The sequence below is a fragment of the Astatotilapia calliptera genome, chromosome 22 (genome assembly GCF_964374335.1).
Source record: "Astatotilapia calliptera chromosome 22, fAstCal68.1, whole genome shotgun sequence".
NCBI classification, from domain to species: Eukaryota; Metazoa; Chordata; class Actinopteri; order Cichliformes; family Cichlidae; genus Astatotilapia; species Astatotilapia calliptera.
In genome coordinates, this window is record NC_137442.1 from 36,238,960 (window position 1) to 36,264,167 (window position 25,208).

The 25,208-nt window shown below is 45.1% G+C and overlaps 3 protein-coding genes across 7 annotated transcripts in view; all 3 read right to left on the reverse strand.

Moving 5' to 3' along the window:
* ube2e1 (ubiquitin-conjugating enzyme E2E 1) lies at positions 1–15,371 on the reverse strand. 4 transcript variants are annotated; one of them, XM_026155583.2, is made up of 6 exons: positions 15,232–15,371; positions 14,236–14,397; positions 13,981–14,031; positions 2,041–2,173; positions 1,588–1,735; positions 1–720 (listed from the first exon to the last, which is right to left on the reverse strand). In XM_026155583.2, exons 2-6 carry the CDS (start codon positions 14,388–14,390, stop codon positions 623–625), a joined length of 585 nt encoding a protein of 194 aa, XP_026011368.1. In that variant the 5' UTR covers positions 14,391–14,397; positions 15,232–15,371; the 3' UTR covers positions 1–622. The 4 variants fall into 4 exon arrangements, with proteins under 4 accessions (XP_026011368.1, XP_080151936.1, XP_026011365.1 ...); XM_080295810.1 differs by having other exon boundaries at positions 15,263–15,305; XM_026155580.2 differs by having other exon boundaries at positions 14,490–15,289.
* The window catches only part of rpl15 (ribosomal protein L15), a 110,069-nt gene that overhangs the window by 7,367 nt on the left and 77,494 nt on the right, over positions 1–25,208 (reverse strand). The gene's annotated exons all lie outside the window — the stretch shown is intronic.
* The window catches only part of LOC113014189 (ubiquitin-conjugating enzyme E2 E2-like), a 65,610-nt gene continuing 64,459 nt past the window's right edge, over positions 24,058–25,208 (reverse strand). For both annotated transcript variants that reach the window (XM_026155555.2, XM_080295806.1), the window contains one exon: positions 24,058–24,765. In XM_026155555.2, the coding sequence (XP_026011340.1) occupies positions 24,668–24,765 (98 nt within the window). In that variant the 3' untranslated portion in view covers positions 24,058–24,667. The remainder of the gene's footprint in view (positions 24,766–25,208) is intronic.

A 25,208-nucleotide genomic window follows, 5' to 3' on the forward strand; every position in this document is an offset into this window, starting at 1 on the left:
TCGCTTTGGTTGCTCATGTTTAATCCTTAAAGGGAGAAACAGTGCTGCTCTTCATCGGTACAGAACACAAACCACAACCAACATCCACCTAAACACGTCTACATGTGGAAACAACTTTCTCTAAGTCTGAGCGTGGCAGCAAACGCCAGAGCGGCCCTCGGGTCCCAGCGCAGTTATCCCAGTGTTTGAGTGACTGCTCGCTGTGACAAAGTAAGAAAACCTTCAGACGGTCACTTCAATATGTGAATGAGCTTAAGCAGAAATGGGTGCTGGTAAACGTTAGCTTCTCTTTATTCTCAGCAGCACACAAATACTGAGAAGTGCAGCCTGTAAACTACGGCTGCAGCTCGCAACACTAACTGGAAATTTACACTGACACCACTGACTGGGAATCATGCTGACACATTTCATCTAGTAGTTAAGTATTAATGCCCATCGTCAAGCACGGGCAAACTATTCAAAGAGGAGACACTAAATGTGCTACTGGCAGATCTGATTATAGTCAGGCCAAAGGATAACTTAATACAATAAACAACATAATGTCAGGATTGAAGACTTCAGTTCCAAGATTAAAAAAACAAATCCTCCTCCCAGGTCGTCCAATCAGCAGCAGCTCGGGCCACTATGTGGCGTAGCGTTTGGTCCACTGTTTGGCTATCCTGTCGTGTTCAGGTCTGTTTGTTGTGTACTGTGTGGCGATGCTTCCAACCAGAGGGTCAGCTGTCAACAAAACAACAACACGTTACTTTATTTACACACCTCCAGCTGGGCTGAAAAACTACAGCAAAGTACACAGAGCTGTGTGTGGGTGACAGTCCTGTTTGGGATGAAACCGGTCATCACAAACACACACAGGCTGAATGTCGTGTGTGTTTTTTTTGTTGTTACGTAGAAGAAAAAACCCCTCTGGCCCAGGACACTCCACAGTGCTCACCGTGGACACGCACTGGTCTGAAATACAGCCTTACTGAGCGCTCACAGCTGGTCACATTTATTCTACCATTGAAGCTACACGTCGTGGCTGATGTAGAAGCCCAACGTCTTATCTGCTTGTGGGTCAAACCAGTACTTCCCACTGCACCACCACGCCACAGGAGTTTAACCTGATCAGTTACATTGTACCACAGCTTCCTTTGAAGTCCTACATGGATAAAGCATGAAAACAACATGACAAAAGGTCTTTATTCATTTTAAAGCTGGATCACAAAAATGGTCCTATTTTCAGTTTTTATGTGGCAGCTGTTGAACACACCGTGGAGTATCAGGACCCAAACACTGAAATTCATGGAACTGCACATTATGTTAAGTACAAGAGAAGCTTTCCTGATGCGGCTGAGAGAAACAGCATTGCTGTCGAGCTTTTCAGACGTGCTGATTCATTTGACTACGGTAAAGCTGCAGCAAGCCGCACATGCATCTAAACTGATGACTCTGCTGCCAACGTTAGCGCTCTGCTGCATGTCAGAGTAGAAGCTACAACTGCAGTGAAGACCCTGGCTTCGTCGATATCTGGACAGGATCTGATCCACGCTTCGATATCTCGGTTTTGTAAGTCTAACAGAGTTTGTATGCACGTGAAGCTCTCACCTGGGTTGCAGTCAGTGAGCAGGGAGCAGATGGACAGTAGGACCTTGGAGATGGTGAGGGCGGGACTCCAGTTGTCCTTCAGGATGTCCAGACAGATCACGCCCTGACTGTTGATGTTGCAGTGGTAGATCCTCGTACGGAACGTCACCTGATCACACAGGTAGAAACTCCATAAAAATACAGCTCGTTACAATCAAGTGTCACTCAAGAGTCAACATTACAGAAGAGCAGCAGCTCGTGGGTTTAAAGGCCAGCACTACATGCCCCCCCTCCCCACACACTCTTTGAAAAGAGTCACACATGAGGCTAAACTGTTTCCACATGAGGTCTGAAACTTAGTTAAGCTGCTAAAATTCATGTAGCTACTCTCCACAGGACAGAGGCGCCCTCTAGTGAACAATCTGAAATAAAACATTCGTTCATGTCTTTTGAATAGCAAGCATTCAGTTTCACCTTGGGTGGTTTGAAGGGGTAGTCTGGTGTGAAGGCGATATCCAGGAAGAACACTCCCCCCTCGTACACGGAGCCTGGAGGGCCCAGGATGGTGGACCTCCACTCATAGATGTTGTCTCCTTTAGGGCCGGCGCTGGAGAACACAAACAAGTACTTAGTGGTTCTTCAATGATACACAAGCTCAGCACTGAGGTTTTATTTCAGTCTTCACTCTGGGGATGAAATGAAACGGTTACTTTGAAACTAAAACAGTATCACTGCACAGTTTACCACAGTGTGTTACTCAGACACCCCACACCTTCATAAATGTTTGTTCATCTTCGCATCAGTTTTCTTATACACCAAATGTGACACACACACAACAACATCATCTTCCTGGCACTTGAAAGACAAGAAGTTCTACAAACACTACTCTAACAGTGAAGTCAGAGCACGCCCACACTGCAGTCTCTCCACTCATCAGGAACAAACCTCTGACACTAGTGCTGTGTGTTTAAAGGCTTATGACTTCTAGAAGGTGTGAAGGTGTGTATTAAATGGTCGGGGGGGGGGGGGCATGTCTGGGCTCGTCTCTGCCTGCACGAGGCAACGTAAATGCACAGCACTGTGGTAGTAATGATATCTCCACATCGTAAAAAAGTACACTGGTGCTTTTGCAGAGGATGTAAGATGACAGCCATCATGCACGGGTCCTGGAAAACACCTGAAACATCAGTATAAGCATCAGTATATCCAACCATCACACAGTGTCGTTCCTCGTTACACACCAACAGGCTGGAACAAACACTCGGCATCAACTGTGTAACTTTCAAAATGACAGCTCCAACTGGGCTGACACGCAGGAAGTGTTGTTTCATCTAAAAGCCCTGTTTTTAATCCCCACATCACTGCTCGTTACAACCATATGAGTCACTGTCAGTAGACTGGGACATGGACTTCACATGGCTGTGCAGACAACACAAGGACTGAGCAGTAGATGGGATCCAACAGCAGCTAGTTAGACACGTTAACGCTGGCGGTGTTTTCACATCACTGGATGCCTGACAGAGTAACACCAGATACACCTCACAGTTTGCCTTTTCATTCATTAGGACGTTCGACGCAAACGTGGAGAAAAACACGATTTGTTTCATGGAAAACTTCACGCAAAACACAAACGAATGTTTAAATGAACCAATATTGACACACAGTCATTTTCAATTCTATTTTATTTATATAGCGCCAAATCACAACAAAAGTCGCCTCGAGGCGCTTTATTTTAAAATCATGTGATGCACACATCAGGTTTCAGGGACACAAACAGCACCTCGTCACCGCGTCTGTGTTCTTGGTGGCGACAGGAGAAAGAAATGTCAGGCAGTGCTGTAGTGCTGACAGACACAGGACAATGAAGGGCCGGACATTTATGTGCCGCTCCTCCTTCCAAACTAAAACAAAGCTATTAAAGAAAGAACAGGTAAAGCAATGAGTCAAATATTCTTAGAGCTAAATCAGCTCTGAGCAGCATTTTTGCCTTCTTGCATGATTCTGCAGGCTGATGTTTGCTTCATTCTTAAATGAAAAGACATTTTTGTCTGACTTGCAACGAGGGAATCAGACGTCATCTGAAGCGTTGCAGCTATAATCACACAGACTGATTATAAGGCAGAAAATATACAGGAGACAGGTGAGACAGCGAGTGCAGGTAAAAAGAGAAGTCTGCTTTAACATGACAGCTCATGCCACCAATCAGCAGATGACCTGCTCTACCTCCTGAGCTACAGCCACCCCCATAATCACTCAGATCACCGCTGCCTCTTTTCCACGAGCACCTGCTGTGGCGTCATTTGTATGCAATACAACACAGCACAGGTAACGCAGTATTTGCTGTTGGACTGTCCCTTGTTGTCATACCTCATCGTTGGTTTGGCATCAGGGCCCACTGCCTCAATATTTCAGCATGACTGCTGTGAAGGCAGAGCAGAGCAACGCATTTATCAAGCAACACAAACTGAAACCCATCGGTGAAAGCTGCAGTATTAACTGATGGCTAACGTCTGATACATGCTGGTTATGAATAAATGTCGGGAGGAGTTATTGTATGTCACTGAATAATCATGTCTCTGACTCAGCCAGCTGACACCCGTGCTGTCCAATCAAAGGTTGCACAAATGATTGTCTTTGTTCCTGTATGTCTAACCTCTCCAGGGCATCGCCTCATGCTGCCAGTAGTGACCCTGACCAAATATGAAACTAGTGAAAAAACATTCAAAAGCTGAGGAGTGGAAGCATGTCAGTGGGCTCCACCTGTACAAGCATTCCTGTCTCATTGTTGCAGCTGTTGTCATTTCCATTAACACTGAAACTGACTGACAGCGTCCTCTGCTACTTAACTGACCAGATCAATATCCTAGTTTAACTGACACGAGGCATCAGTCAAGATCCAGATTGTGCCAACAACAGATATTCTATTACTTCCTATTAGGGCTGGGCGATATAAGGACGATCTATTTTTAGGCTTTATCGCGATATATATCGAGATATCTTAGAAATATGGTATCTAACCAGATTCTTACTCTGGATGGCATTACCTTGGCCTCCAGTAACGCTGTGAGGAACCTTGGAGTCATTTTTGACCAGGACATGTCCTTCAACGCACATATTAAACAAATATGTAAGACTGCTTTCTTCCATTTGTGCAACATCTCTAAAGTTAGAAATATCCTGTCTCAGAGTGACGCTGAAAAACTAGTTCATGCATTTATTACTTCCAGGCTGGACGACTGTAATTCATTATTATCAGGAAGTCCTAAAAACTCCCTGAAAAGCCTTCAGCTGATCCAAAATGCTGCAGCAAGAGTCCTGACAGGGACTAGAAAGAGAGAGCAGATTTCTCCTGTTTTGGCTTCCTGTTAAATCCAGAATTAAAATCCTGCTCCTCACATACAAGGTCTTAAATAATCAGGCCCCATCTTATCTTAATGACCTTGTAGTACCATATCACCCTATTAGAGCACTTCGCTCTCGCTCTGCAGGCCTACTTGTTGTTCCTAGAGTATTTAAAAGTAGAATGGGAGGCAGAGCCTTCAGTTTTCAGGCCCCTCTTCTGTGGAACCAGCTTCCAGTTTGGATTCAGGAGACAGACACTATCTCTACTTTCAAGATTCAAACTTTCCTTTTTGCTAAAGCATATAGTTAGGGCTGGACCAGGTGACCCTGAATCCTCCCTTAGTTATGCTGCAATAGACGTAGGCTGCTGGAGGATTCCCATGATGCACTGGGTGTTTCTACCTCACTATGTGTTAACAGACCTCTCTGCATTGAATCATATCTGTCATTAATCTCTGTCTCTCTTCCACAGCATATCTTTATCCTGTCTTCCTTCTCTCACAGCAGATGGCCCCGCCCCTCCCTGAGCACTTGTTATAATGTCTTGAGCCCCAATACCTGCAGTCCTGGGGGCAGAGGGGGTGAGCTGCAGTTTGAGCCTCCATCAAGTCAAGTTTTTGATGTAAATATCAACATGTGTGGTAACCACAGAAACCTCAGAATCTCAGCTAAAAGCTCGTATAAACCATTTCTACAACCACCAAACAGTTAAAGAGCAGTCATGTTTTGCAACACGTATGTAAACACAAACAACAAAGCCATGAACTCTTGACTTCATGCAGCCAAACAAACGGCACGTTGTCTTAAAGCTGAGCTCGCACAGATTCCAAAGCTGCAGGTTTCGTCACGCTCCGACCAAACTTCACTGAACCAGCAGCAAAAGAAGAGCACAAATATACTTCACATTTGATAAGCAATAACATGGACTCAGCGATAGTCGTAGTTCGTATCACAGCTGGTTTATTCAGAGGTTTCTTTGGTGTGTGGGGAGACGTTCACATGTTTAAAACTGTCTTCATTTTGCAGTCGATGACTTTTCAGCTGGTGGAATAATTTCCTGGTGCTGCTCCCTTTTGCAGCAATACTTTCACAGCATATTTTGCAGATTGTCGCATTTTGTTCGACATCAAAATCCAGACTGAGAAACGCGTGCTCAGCGCAGGGTAGAACACTTTCTGGTTGGGAGGGGGGTTAATTGATGCATTCAGAGTGTTGGGAGAAGAAAAAGCCTCGCAGTGAATGACGTGCAGGAAGCTTAATATTGCCATGGTAACCTATACTCGATGGTTAGGAGGAAGCCATAGTAACCATCGTGATACGGCGAGTATATTCGATACATTGCACAGCCTTTCTTAAATGTACCGGTGAGGCTGCAGCTCCTCTTTGTGAACATAAAGCCCACTCAGTGCTTCGTGTGGGCAATAATACTGCATCACTGTTGTCATTCCTTTCAATATGGGAGCCCTCCCCTGGTGACCTCTGCAACATGCAAGAACATTTCAGCTGTTGCGTGTTTTTCTTTGACCTTTAACACTGAGCAGAGGACAACATGCTGGAAACATCCACAGCACACCAATGACCTCCCGATCTATAAAAACTAAAGTGTCTCCACACTGTGTGAAATCAAATTAATAAATCAGGAAGTAGTAGCTGTTCAGGCTGAATGTAACTGATCCCAGACACAGGTTCATCAATTTATCTCCTCTTAACTGTTGGAAGGAAGGAAGGAAGGAAGGAAGGAAGGAAGGAAGGAAGGAAGGAAGGAAGGAAGGAAGGAAGGAAGGACAGATGTGTGACTGAACTGACAACTTGTTTTTAAATCACCTATGGGATGAACGTATGGAGTGGCACAGGGGTTTTCCCTGACTGCAAAATAACAGGATCACAAACTACAGGGTTCATACGCCTTTTTCAGGGTCAAATTCAAGCACTTTGTAAGCACTTTCAAGGTCCATTTTCAAGCTTTTCCAGCAAGCTTTTTATGTATAAACTCAAAATGCACATTTCACTTAAAAATAAGATGTGAAAATGTGAACTACTTTTGATTTGTTCTCTATATTTCACCTTTAAAAACGGTTTATCTTGCCAATCTGTTACTTTCTCATTTTGACAAACTGTATCGGCACAATTTATCTACATTCAGACAAAATTTAAAACATGAGTAGAAAAAAGTGATATTTCTGACTGTAAAAACCACAAACATGTTTAAAGAATCAAATAGAAATTGTACATTTTGTACATTTTTAAAAATATGCACAAGTTTTGCAAACAACAAAGCTTTATGGTACTGTTTACTTGTTTTCCATGTGGAGGCAGCGTTTACACTGCAATCTGCCTTTGGTGGCTTTTTTACAGCAACTGTGACGTTCACTTGTAGAACTGACACACAAAACAAAACAACGACCACACTACACACTAACTACACAAGACGACACACTAACTTGACTCCAAACACAAATCTATCATGTTTCAAAACTCGCTCTCCATTTCTTTCACTCGCTGTCTCTCGCCCGTGTCACTCCTAAAGATCCCCCTCTTCCTAAACAACCACATGCCACATGTTGCGTCCGTCGACCCCAGAGGGTTCATCAGAAAGCCTGAAGTTGGCTAGTTGTGTAACGGGCTAATGTTTAAAGCTTTCACTTGAGTAACTCATATTACTGCTACTGCTAAGTAATGTTAGCTAAGTTCACAGCACATTCCATAAATGTCCAGGCCATAACTAACTGTATAACAGCGCTGCCGCATTGCATCACACTCAGTGCACTTCAATCATTTCTCCAGCAGGTTTGACAGCAAAATAATCATCATAATGTTAAAAATGAGCATGTGTAACGTACACGTACTGGGAAATTATTTACTAGGACTCACCTATCATGTGACTGCAGAGCGCAAACTCCGCCATTGTTGTTTTCCATCAAACACTCATTAAAACAGCAGCTGCAGGTATGTTAGCGCACTCATCCCCACAGTTAGGGGAGGGGCGGGGTCACATATTGAAACAGAGCCACAGAGGTGCAAGGCAGCCCAGGCAGAGACATTTTGCTTTTACATTTTACTCATTTTATTTCTTTATCTATTAAAAAATAAAACTATTCAGTGAGACAGTTATTTGTGGAGAATGAAATGCAGTTACACTTTCAAGCACTTTTAAGCACCACATCTGAAATTCAAGCATTTTCAAGGATTTCAAGCACCCGTACGAACCCTGAAACTAAGACACATCAGTGTGTGTGTCTTACAAAGTAAATGCAACGCACAGTCTCTTATTATGGCCACGTTCCCATATGACAAACATCCGGCGGATGGTTCAAAGGTTCCAGAACAAAACCGACTCAGCACCTCGATTTGTTTTGTTGGAAAAAATGCAACAGTGGCTGTGTTAGCGAGCGCGTCCACACGCAGCATTTCTGCAACCTCAAGTGTCTGTTTGTGTAAACAAATGAAGCCGAACACTGATCACAGCTGAGAGCATCCTGGGTACAGACTGCTTTCACTGCACTAACAGCACTGCATGTCGTTTCTCTCTCAATAACAACTGAAGAAAGGGCAGGATTATGATATCAACACTGTCAACACTGGGACAGGAAAAGCTGGACGGGGTAATTCATGACCTGATGATCCGACTTTGAAGCAAAAAGTGTGGAGGGACGATGCTTCATGTGGCAGGATGAAGCCCTAATGCAGTTCATTCATCCAGACAAATACTGAGCAAGGCTGATGGTCTCCCTGTAATTACTTACATTTGGGTAATGAATAGCATTACATGAACCTCCAATAAACCCTGAAGTGATTCAGTATCAGTGTGTATCCTGTATCAGGCTGTGGTCCTCTGGCATCGTTACCCTGCACACAGCCTTCTTGTCACACTCAAAGCCCACGCTGACGCCTGCTCCCTTTTCCCAATATTCCTGCCTCAGCACAGAGTCCACATTAATCAACGCTCATGTTTGAATGAGCCTCTTATTCTGCTCCAACTCAAACCTTTGCTCTCTCAGAAACACTGTAATAAGCTGCCTGACTGACACAGTCCAATGACTGCAGAGAGGAGGCTCAATGCACAACCCGTTCTCACTCCCAAAGCGTAACATTTTACGCTAGGTGACAAATCGTCACCATATTACGTTTTTGGCTACCCACCACGTTCCTAAATGACGACCTCGGAAAACAGAGGAAATATGAGAACCCTCTGGACTGAATCTACACATGTTCGCTCTTTTTCTTCAAATCGCTTAGAAACACGCTATTTAACATCATTAAAGACCTGGTTAAGGTCAGGAATAAGGTTATGGTCAGGGCTAGGGATAAGGTTAGGTTTAGGGCTGGAATACAGGGCTGGAACGTCTATTGCACTGGATTCCAGCCATAACCCGCCGCGTACCCTAAGAACGCCGAAGGTCTCCTTTCGCGTTCCTCAGGAACGCCGCGGGACGTGACAAAACGTCGACATGTTACGCCTCGGGAGTGAGAACGCTCTGCAATGCAACAGCTCCACGCTCCTTACAGGACCTCCAATTGAATCTAACGGATCAGCCTGTAAATGTTCTCTCAGTGCTTTATGAATCTCATGTTGTAGCGCTGACACTGCCTCACTGAAAACGATCCAGAGTGATACATCATCCATCCAGAAACAAAAACTCTATTTTAGGCTCAAATAAAATGGAAATCAATAACCGAGGAAAACGTCCAGACACGTACATCGAACCCACACAGGCTCCAAAACGCTTTCACGGGCTATAAATCAAAAAAGAACCCCACGTGCTTGTTTACTGTAGGTGTACTCATTAACTGTCCCATCCATTTCCTTCCATCAACAAGGGGAGGATGGAGCTCCGTATTCATCCACCATCCCTCCCTGCACACGTCCAAACCACGTCACCTCTAACAGGGTCTCTGAAATGCTCCACCTGAGCCGTCCCTCTTAAGCACTTCAGTCTAATCTTGTTCAGTCTGTAGATCTTAGCATCTTCAGCTCTGCCACTTCCAGCTTCGCCATCTCCACCGTGTAAACTTTCTCTTTCGCAGCTTTTTAAACCCACCTTCACTTCCTCTACTCGCTCGCAGCTTGGCTGTTCTAACCGTCTCCCTCTCACGTGCCTCCGCCTGTACGGCTCTCTGCTCATTACAGACCACAAGCATCACAGCCTTCTGAGAGTCCTGCCTGACCTCATTGTCAGCCTGTCCTTCACCCCTGCAAACAATGACGTGCTCAGGGTCAATCCCTCATTTAATCCCACCTCCATCTTAAACCCATCTGTCACTCGCAGCACTCAGACCTTCTCCACGTGGAAAACAAAAGGTATCTGAACAAAAGCTGCCAAATGCTCAGATGTGTTTATATGGCTTCTAAACTGGTTAATATTTAATGCTCAGATTATCCGTCACACATACATGTTGGTCCAAAGAAGCTATCAGTTGCTGACAGGTTAGAGGAAGTGAAAGTCTCCATGTGCAGCAGCTCAGCACTGCTTTATGAGGCTGTCAAAGGTGAAGGACGTGTAAAGACTGGGGAGCTTCTTTATAGCTGTAGAGAAACTGTTGCAGACACGTGGAGCGAGGTGGCCACTGCTATTAAACAGAGGGCTCGTGTGCATGTGGCTCACATTAGGAACTGCCTGTTTCTGTAGCTGTGATTAGGAGAACCAACAAGACACAGCAAATGTTAAAATAAATCATTACCAAACCTCTGCAGCACAGATTACCCTACTGTACACAGCTTGAAACATTCCTCAGCTTCCCTGTGCACTGACTGTGGAACGTCAGCAATCTGGCAACATCCCAAGAGGAGATATGATGTTTGCAAGCACAAGACAAGAGAATTGGGAAGCAAGCACTAAATCAAAGAGGCAGCATGGAGAAAAACAGCAATGAAACAGTGAATGAAAGCAGCACAGAGCAGGAGGCAGTGCGCCTGTGACGGCTGTAGTAAAGGAAAAGGGGGCGTGTGCAGCACTCCCAGTGGTCAGTGTCTTATTGTTAACAGAGGAGTGCTGACGACGAGGGAAACTAGTCACAAGACTTCTCTCCAATGTCCATTTGAAGAGTGGAAACGGGGTGCCGACGAATTCTGACAGAAATGAGACGACAAAGTGACTCAACAGCATGTGAGCAACATCTGCAGTGCACAGCTGGCTCATACTCTGATGTAGGGCTGTGCCATGTGACCAAAATCTCATGTCCCGATATAAGACATCTACCGTCCTGATAATGATATAAATCACACAAATGTAACAATTCTGTGAATCTCAGGCAGCTCGACTTGTGTGACGTGTTTCCAGCTGGGCGTCGTGTAGCTGGAGTTTTAACGACGCATGAAACGACACATTTTTAGACATAAGTTGTAACGGCGCCGTTTTCTTTGTGAGTATTTATTACACGGCGTGCTGCGGGGAAAAGTTCTAACGTTTGAGTCTAAGCTTTATTTTTTAGCACCTGGCGGCTCTTTTTTTACTTCTCATCCGTAAATTATCTGCATCTTTCATGTGATTCAGTTTATTTTGAAAAGTCTCAACAGGATCTTGAGCTTTATTGTGAAAGGTTTATGTGGAACATAAACAAGCGGACACGCGATTGTTTTACCGTCGTTGTTGCTAACGACAACGCATAAAAACAGGCGCTTGTCCGTCCGTAGTGTGGTTATATTAAATATTAGAGAGAGAACTAATTAATATAGCCACTACAGTGACATCAAAACATGAACAAATATTGCTGTAAACAGTTTATTTTGCGACACCACGAAACAAACGACAGCGTAAAATGAAACAATGGATGTTTTTATATCGTCATGTGATATATATGGTTACATGGAACAGCCCTACTCTGATGAGCAGATTCCAAATGAAGCAGGAAGAACCCAAACCTACTGATCATGATGTGCACGAACAGAGTTTATTTAAACTGTGAAACTGAACAGAATCATTCAGTCTGAGAGGACACGCACACACACACACACACACACACACATCTTAATTTTGCTCACTCGGTGTGTCAGTCGCTGAGGTCACTAAATAGTTTTGTCTGAAAAAACAAAAGTTTCTAAATCATTTCCATCTTCTAAACAAATAAAGAGAGAACAGCAGCAGCTCAGTCAAAACAAAGACGGCATTGTGGCAGATTAGAAGCTAATCTGAGGAGCACGGTGAGAATGTTAAACACCCCTCAGATTTTCTTCTTCGTGTTTTGTTCTCTTTGACGTGCTTGGCCCTTTATTTCTATACAGAACGAAATAAATAACTTGAGCACTGAACCTGCAGTAAATCGAAGGATGAACAGCCAAGAAGCCTGTGGAGGAGCCTGGGAACATTACTGATCACTGCCTAGCCGGACTCAGCCACCTCTGACCTCCAGGTCAAGCTCGCTGGGATTCAACCTCGCCCCAGAGTTTTAGTAGATGCACCTGTGGTATCAATTTTAAACACCTGAGCTGAAAGCATTCACAAACTTGGTTGTCCAGGTTGTTCACCTGGACGCGCAGCAGAGTCCCCATCCCATAAAAAGCTTATCACATCCTCAACTCACCGGCTGAAGCGCAAAGGAGATACTGGTGCAGGCTGAACAAAGACTGGTTAAGTGCCAGTGTGGGCTAACCAGTTTGATGAGCTCTCTGGATATTAAAGGAACAGTGGAAACATAGTTTAAGGGTCAGCGGGTAAAGAGGTCTTGTTATGCACACGTTCAGCGTGTTGGATGTGAGCTGTTCCACATTTGCTGTTAGAAGCTTTTGTATTTGTCATGTCTTCTGTCTCTGAACTGCAGGTTTACACCAACTTCAACTACAGCTGAGGGATAAAAACAGCTTAGCAATAAAGACGGGTGTTCGAAAAAGTATTTCTACAAGAGATGCTGGAAGAATAGTGAGAATAAGGAAGAGGAATACAACACATCTTTACTGATGTTGCAGATAATAGGGGAGTAAAAGGATTTCACTCCTACAACAGCTCCAACTACAGGTCATGATCAGTCGCATAACCAAGAAAGCAGAACAATGAGTCACTGCACTGAAATGATAATGTGTAATAACTTGGTTTGTATGAAAAACAAACAAACAAGGGGTACAAGGATCACACGCACACACACACACACGCGCGTGCACACGCACACACGCGCGCGCACACACGCACACACACACGCGCGCGCGCACGCACACGCGCGCGCACGCACACGCGCGCACACACGCGCACACACGCACGCGCGCACGCACGCGCGCGCACACACACACACACGCACACACACACCTCCTACTTTGCAGCCAATAACCTGCTGGGAGAAGCCGGGAGCATCGAGTCAGCCAGAGCCTCGTACCTTCCAACCCCTGGCTCGGCTCGGAGTACTTACTGTGTCAACAAAAACAAAAGCCTGTACCGGCTTCACTTCAGCGGCACAGAAGAATCCATCCCATGATGATATGCCTAACAAACAGACTTAAGGAAGCTCTGCAAAGCCAGGTGTGTGCTGACTGAAACTCCTCGGCAGCATACAGGATGTTAAATAAAAGCAGGAGACTTCCAGTAGCTGCGCCACATGCAGCACATGCTCATCATTCACTTTTGCAGCCAAACCTGCCAGACCTGTCTGACATTTGGCAAACAAGCTGTTCCACCAGCAGGACACCCGAATCCCCACCAGGAGCCTGTTCCTCCAAACCTCTAGGTTCCACAGATGTACACCGAGCAGATGTAGATAAAGACCTCCACCTGGACAGCTTTTCCCTCCAGTCAGCTAGAAAACAGTCTGCTTTCAGTGTAGCTGGTTATTTTATTTTCCTTTTAAATGCCTCAGCGTTTCCAGTGATATTCTGACATAATCATGAGGTTAGAAGTTGGTTTTTCTTGTTCAACGACCACAAATAAGACAGTTGAGAAAGAGGATCTAATTAGGAAGTGCTCATCAATCATTTGTTAGCCCACAAACAGGTCTTATTTTTATTCCACTCTCGCACACAGACGTCGACATGAACATGACTAAAGAATTCTGTGCAGTGAAAAACTAACTTGTGACAGATCATAAAGTCTTTATTCGAGAAGATAAAACACGAGAAACACGTCAGAGAGCCAGGTGTTACAAACGACTCACCTGCAGTTTGGTGGAGGGTCCAAGGTGATGTCAGCCAATTCCTTCTGAATTCTGCAAAATCAGATCGGAGTCAGTAAAACGCGTTACTGTAAGTCCACAAAGAGGAATGACGATAACCAGAAACGAAGCTACTCTGCAAAGATCACCACAAACCCACGCCTGCAACAGTCACGTCAAACTTTCCACGCTGCCAGCTTATCTTGTGTGACATCACAGGCGCCGCTCTTCTACTCCACCCAGCATCACTGCACTCACCTCTTAGCACTGGTGGACAGATGTTTGGAGGTTTTGCTCATGCTGGCTTTACTGTCCTTTTTCTTTGGGGGGTTCGCCTCCTGCTGTTGCTGCTGATGGGTCGAAGAGGAAGAAGAGGAAGAGCTTGTGCTGGCACGGGAATCTTCATCCGACATACCGAGCCTGGGAAATGAACATTCATTTAAAATGATATTTCATAATAAAACGAAATTATTCGAGCTGCTGCAGGACTCTGACGTATTAAATCCACCTACTACAGCTGACACGGTCCACTAACACGTCCACGGCTGCCACTGAGTTCAAGCTCTAACTGCACTGAAATGTTCGTAGGATACACGCGTTAACTGTAACAGGTTGGCGTTTTCTATCTATGGACTGTAAAGCTCTAGTGTGCAGCCATGGCTGCCTCCATCACATTACGGCTCAGGCCTGGAGCGACACTGGCCGAGTAAACTGGTTGGACTAGTTTAAATCCTCCGTGTGAGGAACCTCTGCGGCCTGAGCTAATGTTGCCTGTTATTTTTAGCTCGTTGGGCAGCGACAAAGGAAACATCTGATGGAGCAGTTGGGCCCGGCTCTGGTCAACACCAGGGACCAAAACACCACCTCACACCGACCCGTGAGTGGAAAAGCAGAAACGCATCGGCGGGGCGATGTCGCAGTCGAACCCCGATGCTACACCGCAACAATGTTCAGCTGCGGGGAACTTTCGGATAAAGGAGTCAGGAAGCTCCTTCGGGCTGTCGAGCTGCTTCTCAGGCCTCACATTACGACGTCAGACAGAAACAAACAGAACCCGCCGTTCGCTCAAAGCTTTTCCTCGCATTTTAAAGCTACATCCGTCGACACTGACCCAGCCACAGGATGCACACAGTCCTAAACTCTCCTCTGACGATTAAAGGGCGCATTTGTCAGACTAACGCCCTCCGCAACATACACGCGACACACAGTGTTACAATATTATGAGCCGTTACACAAATATCTCCTGTTAGATACCTTTCTTTGTGTGTGTGTGTGCAAAGCCTACGCGCGTGTCCCTCCGCCGCCTGACTACACTCGCCGCCGTCAGGTTCACGCGCTACAGTACGGAAACGGGAACTTCCCGCCGACGTCTACAAAATAAAAGCACATTAAACTCATGGGAATAATTGGTCACACACAATGACTGTAGAAAACACACGAAAAGGCATCAGCACAAGAACAAGATAGTGCATATTTATCCTTAAAAGTATAATATCTTATATGACCCTTTCAAAAATGATATTAAAATGAAGACGATAAAGATACAAAAGTTGTTGTATTGTTAATTATTATAATTTTATTCACACACTTTACAACATACAGTACTGTATAGGTCCATTCTAGTGGGACCCCTTAAAGACAAAAACCTTTTTCTGCAGCAAAAGTGCGAAATTCTACAACTACCACTAATAATAATAATAATTTTAAAAAAGAATAATAATAATAATGGTAATAGTAGTGTAGTAGGTATAGTAGTAGTGGTAGTACTATTTTAATTTTGCAACTCCAAAATGTTGCTTAAACTACACATTGACATTATATTTTTAATTTTTACAAATACACAGGGTTCATCTTTTTGCTTGGCCTAAAATGATTGGTACGTGTATTTCAACCCATCATGGGGTGTCAACAGCTGGATTTGCCAATTGAGATGTGGTGCTTTTATTTTGTAGGTTCTGACAGTGTACTTCCTGGTACTATTGCGAACAATAACAAAAAACAACTTGGCGTTCGCAATGGATCTAAGCGCGCCTGTGACAGGAAGTGTTCGTCCCGCAGCTGCCACTAGTCGGCGGAGTTTCCATTTTGGCTTTCTGCCAGAAATCTTCTGCGTTATTCGGTGTTTTCACGCATGCGTTGGTTTGGATTATGCGCCCAAAGTATTTGGCATGTGGCGTTTACAAAAAGATCCTGTTTTAGGTTTAAATAGACCGATTCAACACTGGAGAAGCAAGGCTCAGATGGTTTGGACATGTGCAGTGGAGGATGATGGACACACCGGACAAAGGATGCTGTTATGCTTCTGTCATGCAGTCATAACAGAAGCTGTCTAACATTCATCTGGAAAGAAAGCCATTACCTGTCCATGAACCAGTTTATCACTGCTGCCCTGCACGCGTCTCCACTGTCATGCAGCATATTTACTGTTATTATCCACACGTGGATGTTCCACATTTGGATTAGTTATGTACTAACGGAAATGATGTAAGAACCCAAGCACACCTTACTACTGTGCCTTCAGGTAGTAAAGCATATAGTTAGGGCTGGACCAGGTGACCCTGAATCCTCCCGTAGTTATGCTGCAATAGACGTAGGCTGCCGGGGGATTCCCATGATGCATTGAGTTTTTCCTTTCCAGTCACCTTTCTCACTCACTATGTATTAACAGACCTCTCTGCATTGAATCATATCTGTTATTAACCTCTGTCTCTCTTCCACAGCATGTCTTTATCCTGTCTTCCTTCTCTCACCCCAACCAATCACAGCAGATGGCCCCGCCCCTCCCTGAGCCTGGTTCTGCCGGAGGTTTCTTCCTGTTAAAAGGGAGTTTTTCCTTCCCACTGTCGCCAAAGTGCTTGCTCATAGGGGGTCATATGATTGTTGGGCTTTTCTCTGTATCTATGAAGCTCCTTGAGGCGACTTCAGTTGTGATTTGGCGCTATATAAATAAAACTGAATTGAATTGAATTAATAAAACCTGTCTACTGTTAATGTTCAGCCTGAGAACGGCTGCACTGAGTTCATTTAAAGGACAGTTCATAGCTCCTGTCAGCTGACAACAAAACTTTGGGCTTCACCAAAATTGAGAAGACTGGAAAAATGTTGCCTGGAATGATCAGTATGCAGATGGTAACACATCAGACCCACTACTAGGTGCACTCGTACTGTGTGAAAAGCATTTTTAAGATTAATTTGAAGATATTTCTACTCAACATATTTAAGCCAACAACAGCGTAAATGAACCGTACTGCATCGTTTTCTCCACCTGTAGCATCATTCTAAACTATCGCAAGACTTTCTCTTTTTAAATCCTGAAATGATCATCCTGAGCACTTAAGTAAACAAAAACATCCTGCTGAAGGTCTTCAGGGATCTGTAGAGTTGCACGTTCAGACTGTAATTAGTTTGTGGTGACTTGAGTAAATGATCTTCTTCTGGCTGCTCCTTTCAGCGGTCTTCAACCCATCTGTCACTCCTGCCACGCACCTCATCCCCTCTCGCCCTCCTCGTACATCCTGTCCACACAGACTGCTCTGCCACTCCGGACTTCCTCACACAGCTCCACAGTTCTCTTGGATCCCTGACATCTGTAGTGTTTCTCTGGATGAAGCCTGACTGCTGCTCACGGATCGTCACCTCTCGTCTTGACCCCCCTTCATTAATTCTCTCCCACAGCTTCATGGTTATGGTTTGCTAGCTGCACATCACCCTTGTTCTTGAAAATAAGCACCAGTACAGTTCTTTTCTTTTCTACAGGCCTCCTCTCACTCCCCGAAACTGTGGGTAGAAAACTCCACTCTGTCTGTCGTAGACATCCCCGTACCTGCACAGGTGTGTCACCTGAACCAACCACATTTTCACTGTCGATGCTCTTCACAGCCGCCCTCACTTCCTCCTTACTAATCCTCTGCACATCCCGATTCACTAAATGTCCTCCATCCGTGCTCCACTTCTCATTTTCCACCTTCATCGGTCCTCGGAGTGCTCCTTCCATCTTCTCCACACACGTTTCACTTGTTAGCACACTTCCGTCTCTATCCAGCCTCACCTGCTGCACGTCCTGCCCCAGCTTGCTCTGTATGGAACGCCAGGACTGCCATAATGAATTAATTAAATACACCATTAAATAATTAATTAAATGTGGCAATAATTAATTAAAATTGGAATTAATTAATTAAATAAATAGTTATGACACATGTAATTAATTAATTATTGACAAATTCAATTAATTAAGATAAGATAAGATAGAACTTTATTAATCCCTCGGGTGGGTTCCCCTGGGAAATTCGATTTCCAAAAAAGCACAGCATATATATATATATATATATATATATATATATATACACACACACACACACACGCACACATATATAAATACAGAGACAAATATAAATAAAATATACGAAGGGGATAAATAGAATAAATAGGAATAAAAAATAAAAATACAAGTGAATGAATTGCACATTTCAAGTATTGAGTCTATTGCACTGTTGACTATTTACAAAAGGTATTGCACAGTGAGGTGAAGAGGCACTACAGCTTAGTTGTTCCCCCCTCCTTTGTCCTCCTGTTTCCCCTCCCTCTCCCCTCCAGAGAGGAGTTAAACAGTCTGATGGCGTGTGGGACAAAGGAGTTTTTAAGTCTGTTAGTTCTTGTCTTGGGGAGAAGCAACCTGTCACTGAACAGACTCTTCTGGTTGTTTATGGCCGTGTGCAGAGGATGCCCAGCATTGTTCATAATGTCCAGCAGTTTCTTTAATGTCCTTTTCTCTGCCACTGTCACCAGAGTGTCCAGCTTCATGCCGACCACAGAGCTAGCCCTCCTGATCAGTTTCTCCAGCCTGGATGAGTCCTTCTTTGCTGTGCTGCTCCCCCAGCACACCACAGCATAGAAAAGTACTCCAGCAACCACCGACTGGTAAAACATCCTCAGGAGCTTCCTGCAGATGTTAAAAGACCTCAGCCTCCTGAGGAAGTACAGTCGGCTTTGGGCTTTTTTATACAGGTGCTCTGTGTTGCATGACCAGTCCAGTTTATTGTCCACCCACAGCCCGAGGTACTTGTACTTGTTGACCACCTCCACCTCCTCCCCCTCTATCTGAACCGGCAGTGGACCTTCTCTGGACCTCCCGAAGTCCACAACCAGTTCCTTAGTCTTTGAGGTGTTGAGTTGCAGATGGTTTGTGTGACTCCATGCGACAAAGTTCCTCACCAGACTTCTGTACTCCTCTTCCTGATCATCCCAGATACACCCCATGATGGCCGTGTCATCTGCAAACTTCTGAATGTGGCATAATTCAGAGTTGTAGCAGAAGTCAGAGGTGTACAGGGTGAAGAGAAGAGGGGACAGCACAGTTCCCTGTGGTGCTGCTGACCACAGTGTCAGACGTGATGTCCTTCAGCCTGACGTACTGTGGTCTGTCGGTGAGGTAGTCGGAGATCCAGGCCACCAGGCAGGGGTCCACCTCCATCCTGTTCAGTTTTTCCTGAAGCATACAGGGCCGGATGGTATTAAAGGCACTGGAAAAGTCAAGAAACAGGATCCTGACCGTGCCTTTTCCCCCATCCAGGTGTGAGTGGGCTCTGTGTAGGAGGTACAGGATGGCATCCTCCACTCCGACACCCGCCTTGTATGCAAACTGTAGTGGGTCCTGGGCATGTTGTACCTGTGGTCGGAGGAGGTTGAGGAAGAGCCGCTCTAGAGTCTTCATAAGATGTGACGTCAGTGCCACCGGTCGGAAGTCATTCAGCTCATTGGGCCGGTTCCTTTTAGGGACCGGGACGATGCAGAATGTCTTCCATAGGGCGGGCACTCTCCCCAGTCGCAGACTGAGGTTGAAGACTCGTTGTAGCGGCTCCCCAAGTTCAGCAGCACACGCCTTTAGCATCCTAGGACACACCTTGTCTGGGCCTGCTGCCTTTCTGGGGCGAAGCTTCCTCAGTTGTCTCCTGACCTGATCCACTGTGACACTGGGAGATGTTTGGGAGGAGGGGAGGGGGGGAGATGTCTTGCTGCTGAGAGAGGGATTGGAGGAGGGGGGTGTCATGGTGTCAGGAAGGGGGGGAAGCGAGGGAGGTAGGAGAGTGGGGAGAGGACTCTGTAGTGAAGGTGAGGGTGAGGGTGGGGGGGTTGTGGGCTGGTCAAACCTGTTGAAGAAGTTGTTGAGTTCGTTTGCCTTCTCCACAGTCCCCCCCACTGTGCTTTTCTTGGTGTTGTGGCCTGTGATGGTTTTCACACCATTCCAGACCTCCCTCATATTGTTCCTCTCCAACTTCTGCTCCACCTTCCTCCTGTAGGTGTCCTTTGCTTCCCTCAGGCAGCCTTTCACCTCCCGCTGTGCTGCTTTCATCTCCTCCTTCACTTTGCTCCTGAAAGCCTTCTTCTTCATGTTGAGGACAGCTTTGACTTCCTGTGTTACCCACGGTTTGTTATTAGGATAACACCGTACCGTCTTAGCAGGGGCGACCGTGTCCACACAAAAGTTGAGGTAGTCTGTAAGACAGTGTGTCGCCCCCTCTATGTCCTCACCATGTGGGCTCAGGAGCACATCCCAGTCTGTGGTGTCATAACAGTCCCTCAGAGCATCCTCCTTTTCTGGGGTCCTAATTATTTATGTATTTCACATTTTAATTAATTATTGACACATTTAATTAATTCTTTAATGATATATTTATTTATTTCATTTTGGCAGTCCTGGCGTTCCATAGCTCTGTCTGCCTATAAACGTGTTTGTGAATATTCAGAATGAAAGCGCTAAGACGAGAGCCAACATCAGGTCCCCTCCACCAAAACTGTGCCATGTAGAGTTTGTGTTGTTCAGCATGGTGATAATCTGCTTATTGCCTCCAACATGTTACACATCCATGTAATCTTATTTGGAGTCGAGGCGCTTATTTATTCAAAGAACAACGTTGGCCTTTCACTTCTATTGATCACCTACGTTTCACTGTGTGTGTGCACACCTCTCCTTCACAACATTACATCTGTGGTGCGTGAATAATGGGAGGAGGTGGCAAAAAGATCAGCTTGCTGCTTTTTAAAAATACATCCATATTATTATTATTACATACTTATAAAAAGAAACAATGTGCATTTGACTGCATAAAGTAACCATCACACTATTTTTCTTATTTATTTTATTTTGTTTTTACTTTTTCTAATATTTCTCTCACTCAGCTTTTCCTTTAGTCCACTGTGCTGCTGTAACAAGTGAATTTCCCACAGAAACCAAAAGCAGGGCCTCACGCACAAAGCAAAGCTGGATGTAGCTCTGTCATCAACAAGTGTTTGTGTCTGTAGTTTACTGCGACGGCTGCGCCTGTAATTCACTGTAATCCAACCCACTGTTCACCCAGTAGATTTATTCAGGTTCCTCCAAACACACTCATTTGAACTGTACTTGGCCTATAAAAAGGCATCGTGGGAACTGTTGCAGATACAAATCACAAAATGCTGGAATCACAAATTGAATCACAGTAAGTCAGACCTCATTTTTAAGGTGTCCACAGGTAAATATCTTCACTGCACATGAAAGGTTCTTCTTTGAAGATGCTGTCCAAGTCCTCATGCTGGAGACCCGTTCTTGGATGTCTGTCACTGTGACGGTTTGCTGGAGCCTGCTCAGGGAGGCTGCTGTGGTCTCCTCTCAGCTCTGTTAGCCAATGAGCTTTGCTGTTATGTGTTGCATCCTTCTCCCATATGCTCCGTCTCCAGCCTCAGTGGGCTATTCTCTGTTGTTCCCCTGACACTGAGAGCACAACTTGGATGGTTTACTTGTGCACACGTGCTGTTGTTGAATATCTTGATCTGATCTGCACATAAATATCTTGTTGTGTTCTCTGTAAGTTATTATCTTTGTCTGAGACATTTCATAGCTGTGGAGACAGATGAGGGATGTTTGATAGTTAAAGGATGGATTTGGACTAGAAGGTTTTATTGCCTGGCAGCTGTGAAACCAAAGGAGAACACTCCATCACTTTGAGCCATGCTCTGTAGCGTCTATGCAAACCATGGAAACACAAAAGCATTCCACTGTCACACTCAGACCTCTAGCTGTGCAAGCCCCATTCAGCTTTTCATGTCCTTGTTTAAATCCAGGTAGAGTACTTTCATGATAACACCTGGCCCATAACGTCTACCCCTAAGACCTCAGCATTAATCACAACATCACCTGCGTGCACAGCAGTCACTCTTGAGTATGTGAGTTCATCAGGGCTGTTAGTAGTATGAATGCAAAGGTGTCCCACTCAGACCCATTGTCAGCAGCATAAGCCACTTACAATATTTCAAAACACCTTGCTGCCATCCTGCACCACTTGTGGGGAACACCCCACATCACATCAAGAACTCCACCGACTTCCAGGTCCAGAAACTTCCCCTGGATCCAGATGAAACCATGGTGTCCTTTGATGTAGTCTCTCTCTTCACTTGCATACCCACCACGGAGGCCGTGGAGACTGTCAGAAAACGACTACAAGAAGACAGCTCCTTGGAGGACAGGACCAACTTCACCACGATCAGATCTGCACACTGTTAGACCTCTGCCTCACCACTACATACTTCAAATACAACAAAGGCTTCTACAGACAAAAACATGGCTGTGCCATGGGCTCCTCCGTGTCACCTATTGTAGCAACCTTTACATGGAGGAAGTGGAAAGGAAGGCTCTTGGTTCTTTCAAAGGAAGAGTACCCAGCCACTGGTACAGATATGTAGACGACACCTGGGTCAAAATCAAGACACAAGAAGTGGAATCCTTCACTGCGCACATTAACGCTGTGGATAAAAACATCAAGTTCACCAGGGAAGACACAAAGGACGACTGTTTGCCTTTCCTGGACTGCGCTGTGCACATTGAAGAGAACGGAAACTCCCACTAGGTTTAAATCTCTCTCCACTATTTGACCTTAGAACTGAAGAAGCTTCTCGGATGAGAGGTGAAACGTCCTCAAGCAACTCAAAGTCCAGACGCTTTTCTTTCCAAGCTCCTTAGAGTACATAGAGATGATTTGATGATTTGACAGCAGCATGAACCTCAAAGGTGGTTAAATAGTGTTTAAAACAAAATGCTTTTCAGGATTTGTGCTCACAGCTGCAGACTGAGAAAATATGATTTTAGAACGAATCAAGCTAGAACCTACTGTCAGCATAGAGGCTCTCTGAGAGGACTTTAAAGTCTTTATCAACACAAGAACACAAGGAAGGAAGAATAAAATAAGTAAAATAGTGCCGTCACAAACAAGTCAACACTGCAAATAATAAAAGTGGAAAAGTACAACTAAAGATTTGTTTTGCTTTTAGTTCTGAATTATGACAAATACATGACAAGTCCACTGTTTTCATCTCGAGTCAGCTGAGTGTCAGAGGAGGACTGCAGAGGGAGCGCAGACGTCACTGACCTGACGTGTGGTGGTCGGAGCATCTTCCAAACACGTCACTGGGAACAAGAAAAGAAAGCTCGCCCTGGACTACAGTCTGAAAGTAAATGTGTCAGCATGCAGGATTACTTTATTGTTAACCGCGTCTGCACAAACTTAGATGAGGACGTTCCCCTTTAAGTATTTAGCTGTGCTTTTTGCTCTGGAGTTAATTTGTTGGTGATGAACGGCTGCAGTCACAGTTCGGGGTAAGGAGGTGCTGCTCCGCCTTCACTTGATTCAAACGGCTCGCAGACAGAACATCAGTGACCAGCAGCACTGCGGGACGCAGGTCTTTGCCATAAAGGCTGAACGTGCACTCAGTCACGACGCTTTGTGTTGTCGAAATTTTTGTCTAACAGCACAAAGAGGAAGTAAGACACACGGTTACATAAGTGCACAGCTGTGACCGACTCGGGAACAAACGAGTCTGTACTGCGTGAGCGAGTAGAACGGATCCACGTTACTAGAAAGTGACTGAAAACACTGCATCAGATGCCACAATCATGTCTGACCCAGAGGGGAATTACCTCTCACCTTCTAATCATTCAGTCTCTGCGGTGAGCCTCTGACAGCTCGTTTCTGACAGGAAGTGGTCACAGCGACGAGCACGCGCTGACATCACGCAGTGCTGAATTAAAACAACAGACTGAGAGAAGCTGTGTCACATGACAGCCAGTGTTTTATTGAGTATTCGATGAGTATGTATGTTCTCACAAGGCATTAAGTGTACAGCAAACTAAGCACTATTGTCATATATGATGATGGGCTCACTCCATGCCACAGTTCTGCCTGAACAGAAATATCGGGACTACGTGTCCACTACATGAACACATGTCCTGATGCCATGCACTAATATTGACCATGAGCTGGAAAACACAAACAAAATGAAATGCACTCACTCAGTATGAACATTTTTACATCACATGAAACGGGAGGAATTCATCACACGCGCTTTTAGATAAAGAGAATGACACGGGCGGCAACAATGTTATAAACAATGCCACAACAATAAGAACAACAACATCAACAGAACAATAACAGTATTAAAGCTTTTCATGACCATATCAACATTCAGTGTATTGGAAAATACAATCCCAATAGACTCTTTGTATAAAAAAGAAGCTTTTCAAGTCAGCATGGAACAAATAACAGTTTGTATCTCGGGGGTTGGGGGGGTGGATGACAGGGGCGGGTGTGCTTCCATAGATTCCAGAAGAGAGGAGGTGTGTGTGTGTGTGTGTTGGGGGAGGCGCTGGGGTCCTGGAGCTGCTCTATGTAGCGTAGCGCTTGGTCCACTGTTTGGCTATCCTGTCGTGCTCAGCTCTGTTAGTCAGGTACTGTGTGGCGATGCTTCCAACCAGAGGGTCAGCTGGAATACAAGAACAAACGGCAGACATGTTTAACCACGTGTTGGCTGTCACATGTTGAAAAGTATGGCAGGTAAATGAATTCTCTGAAACTCATAATATAAAAGACTGCACAGCCAGGCTTTAGGCACACTCAGCAGGACAGCTGTGCAAAAGCAAAACTATCTGTGACAGTGATGAGCGGGCGGTCAGCTGCCTCGGTATCCTGTATGTATTCAGTGTGGGGGAAGGGCTCTGACCAGGTCTCAGCCTGGAATCACAACACTTCCTCCTGTCACATTGTTAGCGTGCTGCATGCAAAAACGTTTGATGCGCTGTGTGTCAGGACATCCTGAATAGGTCCAACAGATCTGTCTTTGGACGGTCAGGTAAGTCAAAATAAACTGGAACCTTCTAACAGGAATACAGAGGGTTGAATCGCCAGATATCAGCACTGCTCTTAAAA

Excerpts from the sequence above, each read along its gene's own strand:
- ube2e1 (XM_026155583.2), bottom strand. The coding sequence starts at position 14,390 with ATGTCGGATGAAGATTCCCGTGCCAGCACAAGCTCTTCCTCTTCTTCC. Across the intron at positions 2,174-13,980 it reads GACCCTCCACCAAACTGCAG|CGCCGGCCCTAAAGGAGACA; the intron begins GTGAGTCGTTTG and ends TGTGTTCTCCAG. Across the intron at positions 721-1,587 it reads GCTCACTGACTGCAACCCAG|CTGACCCTCTGGTTGGAAGC; the intron begins GTGAGAGCTTCA and ends TTTTGTTGACAG.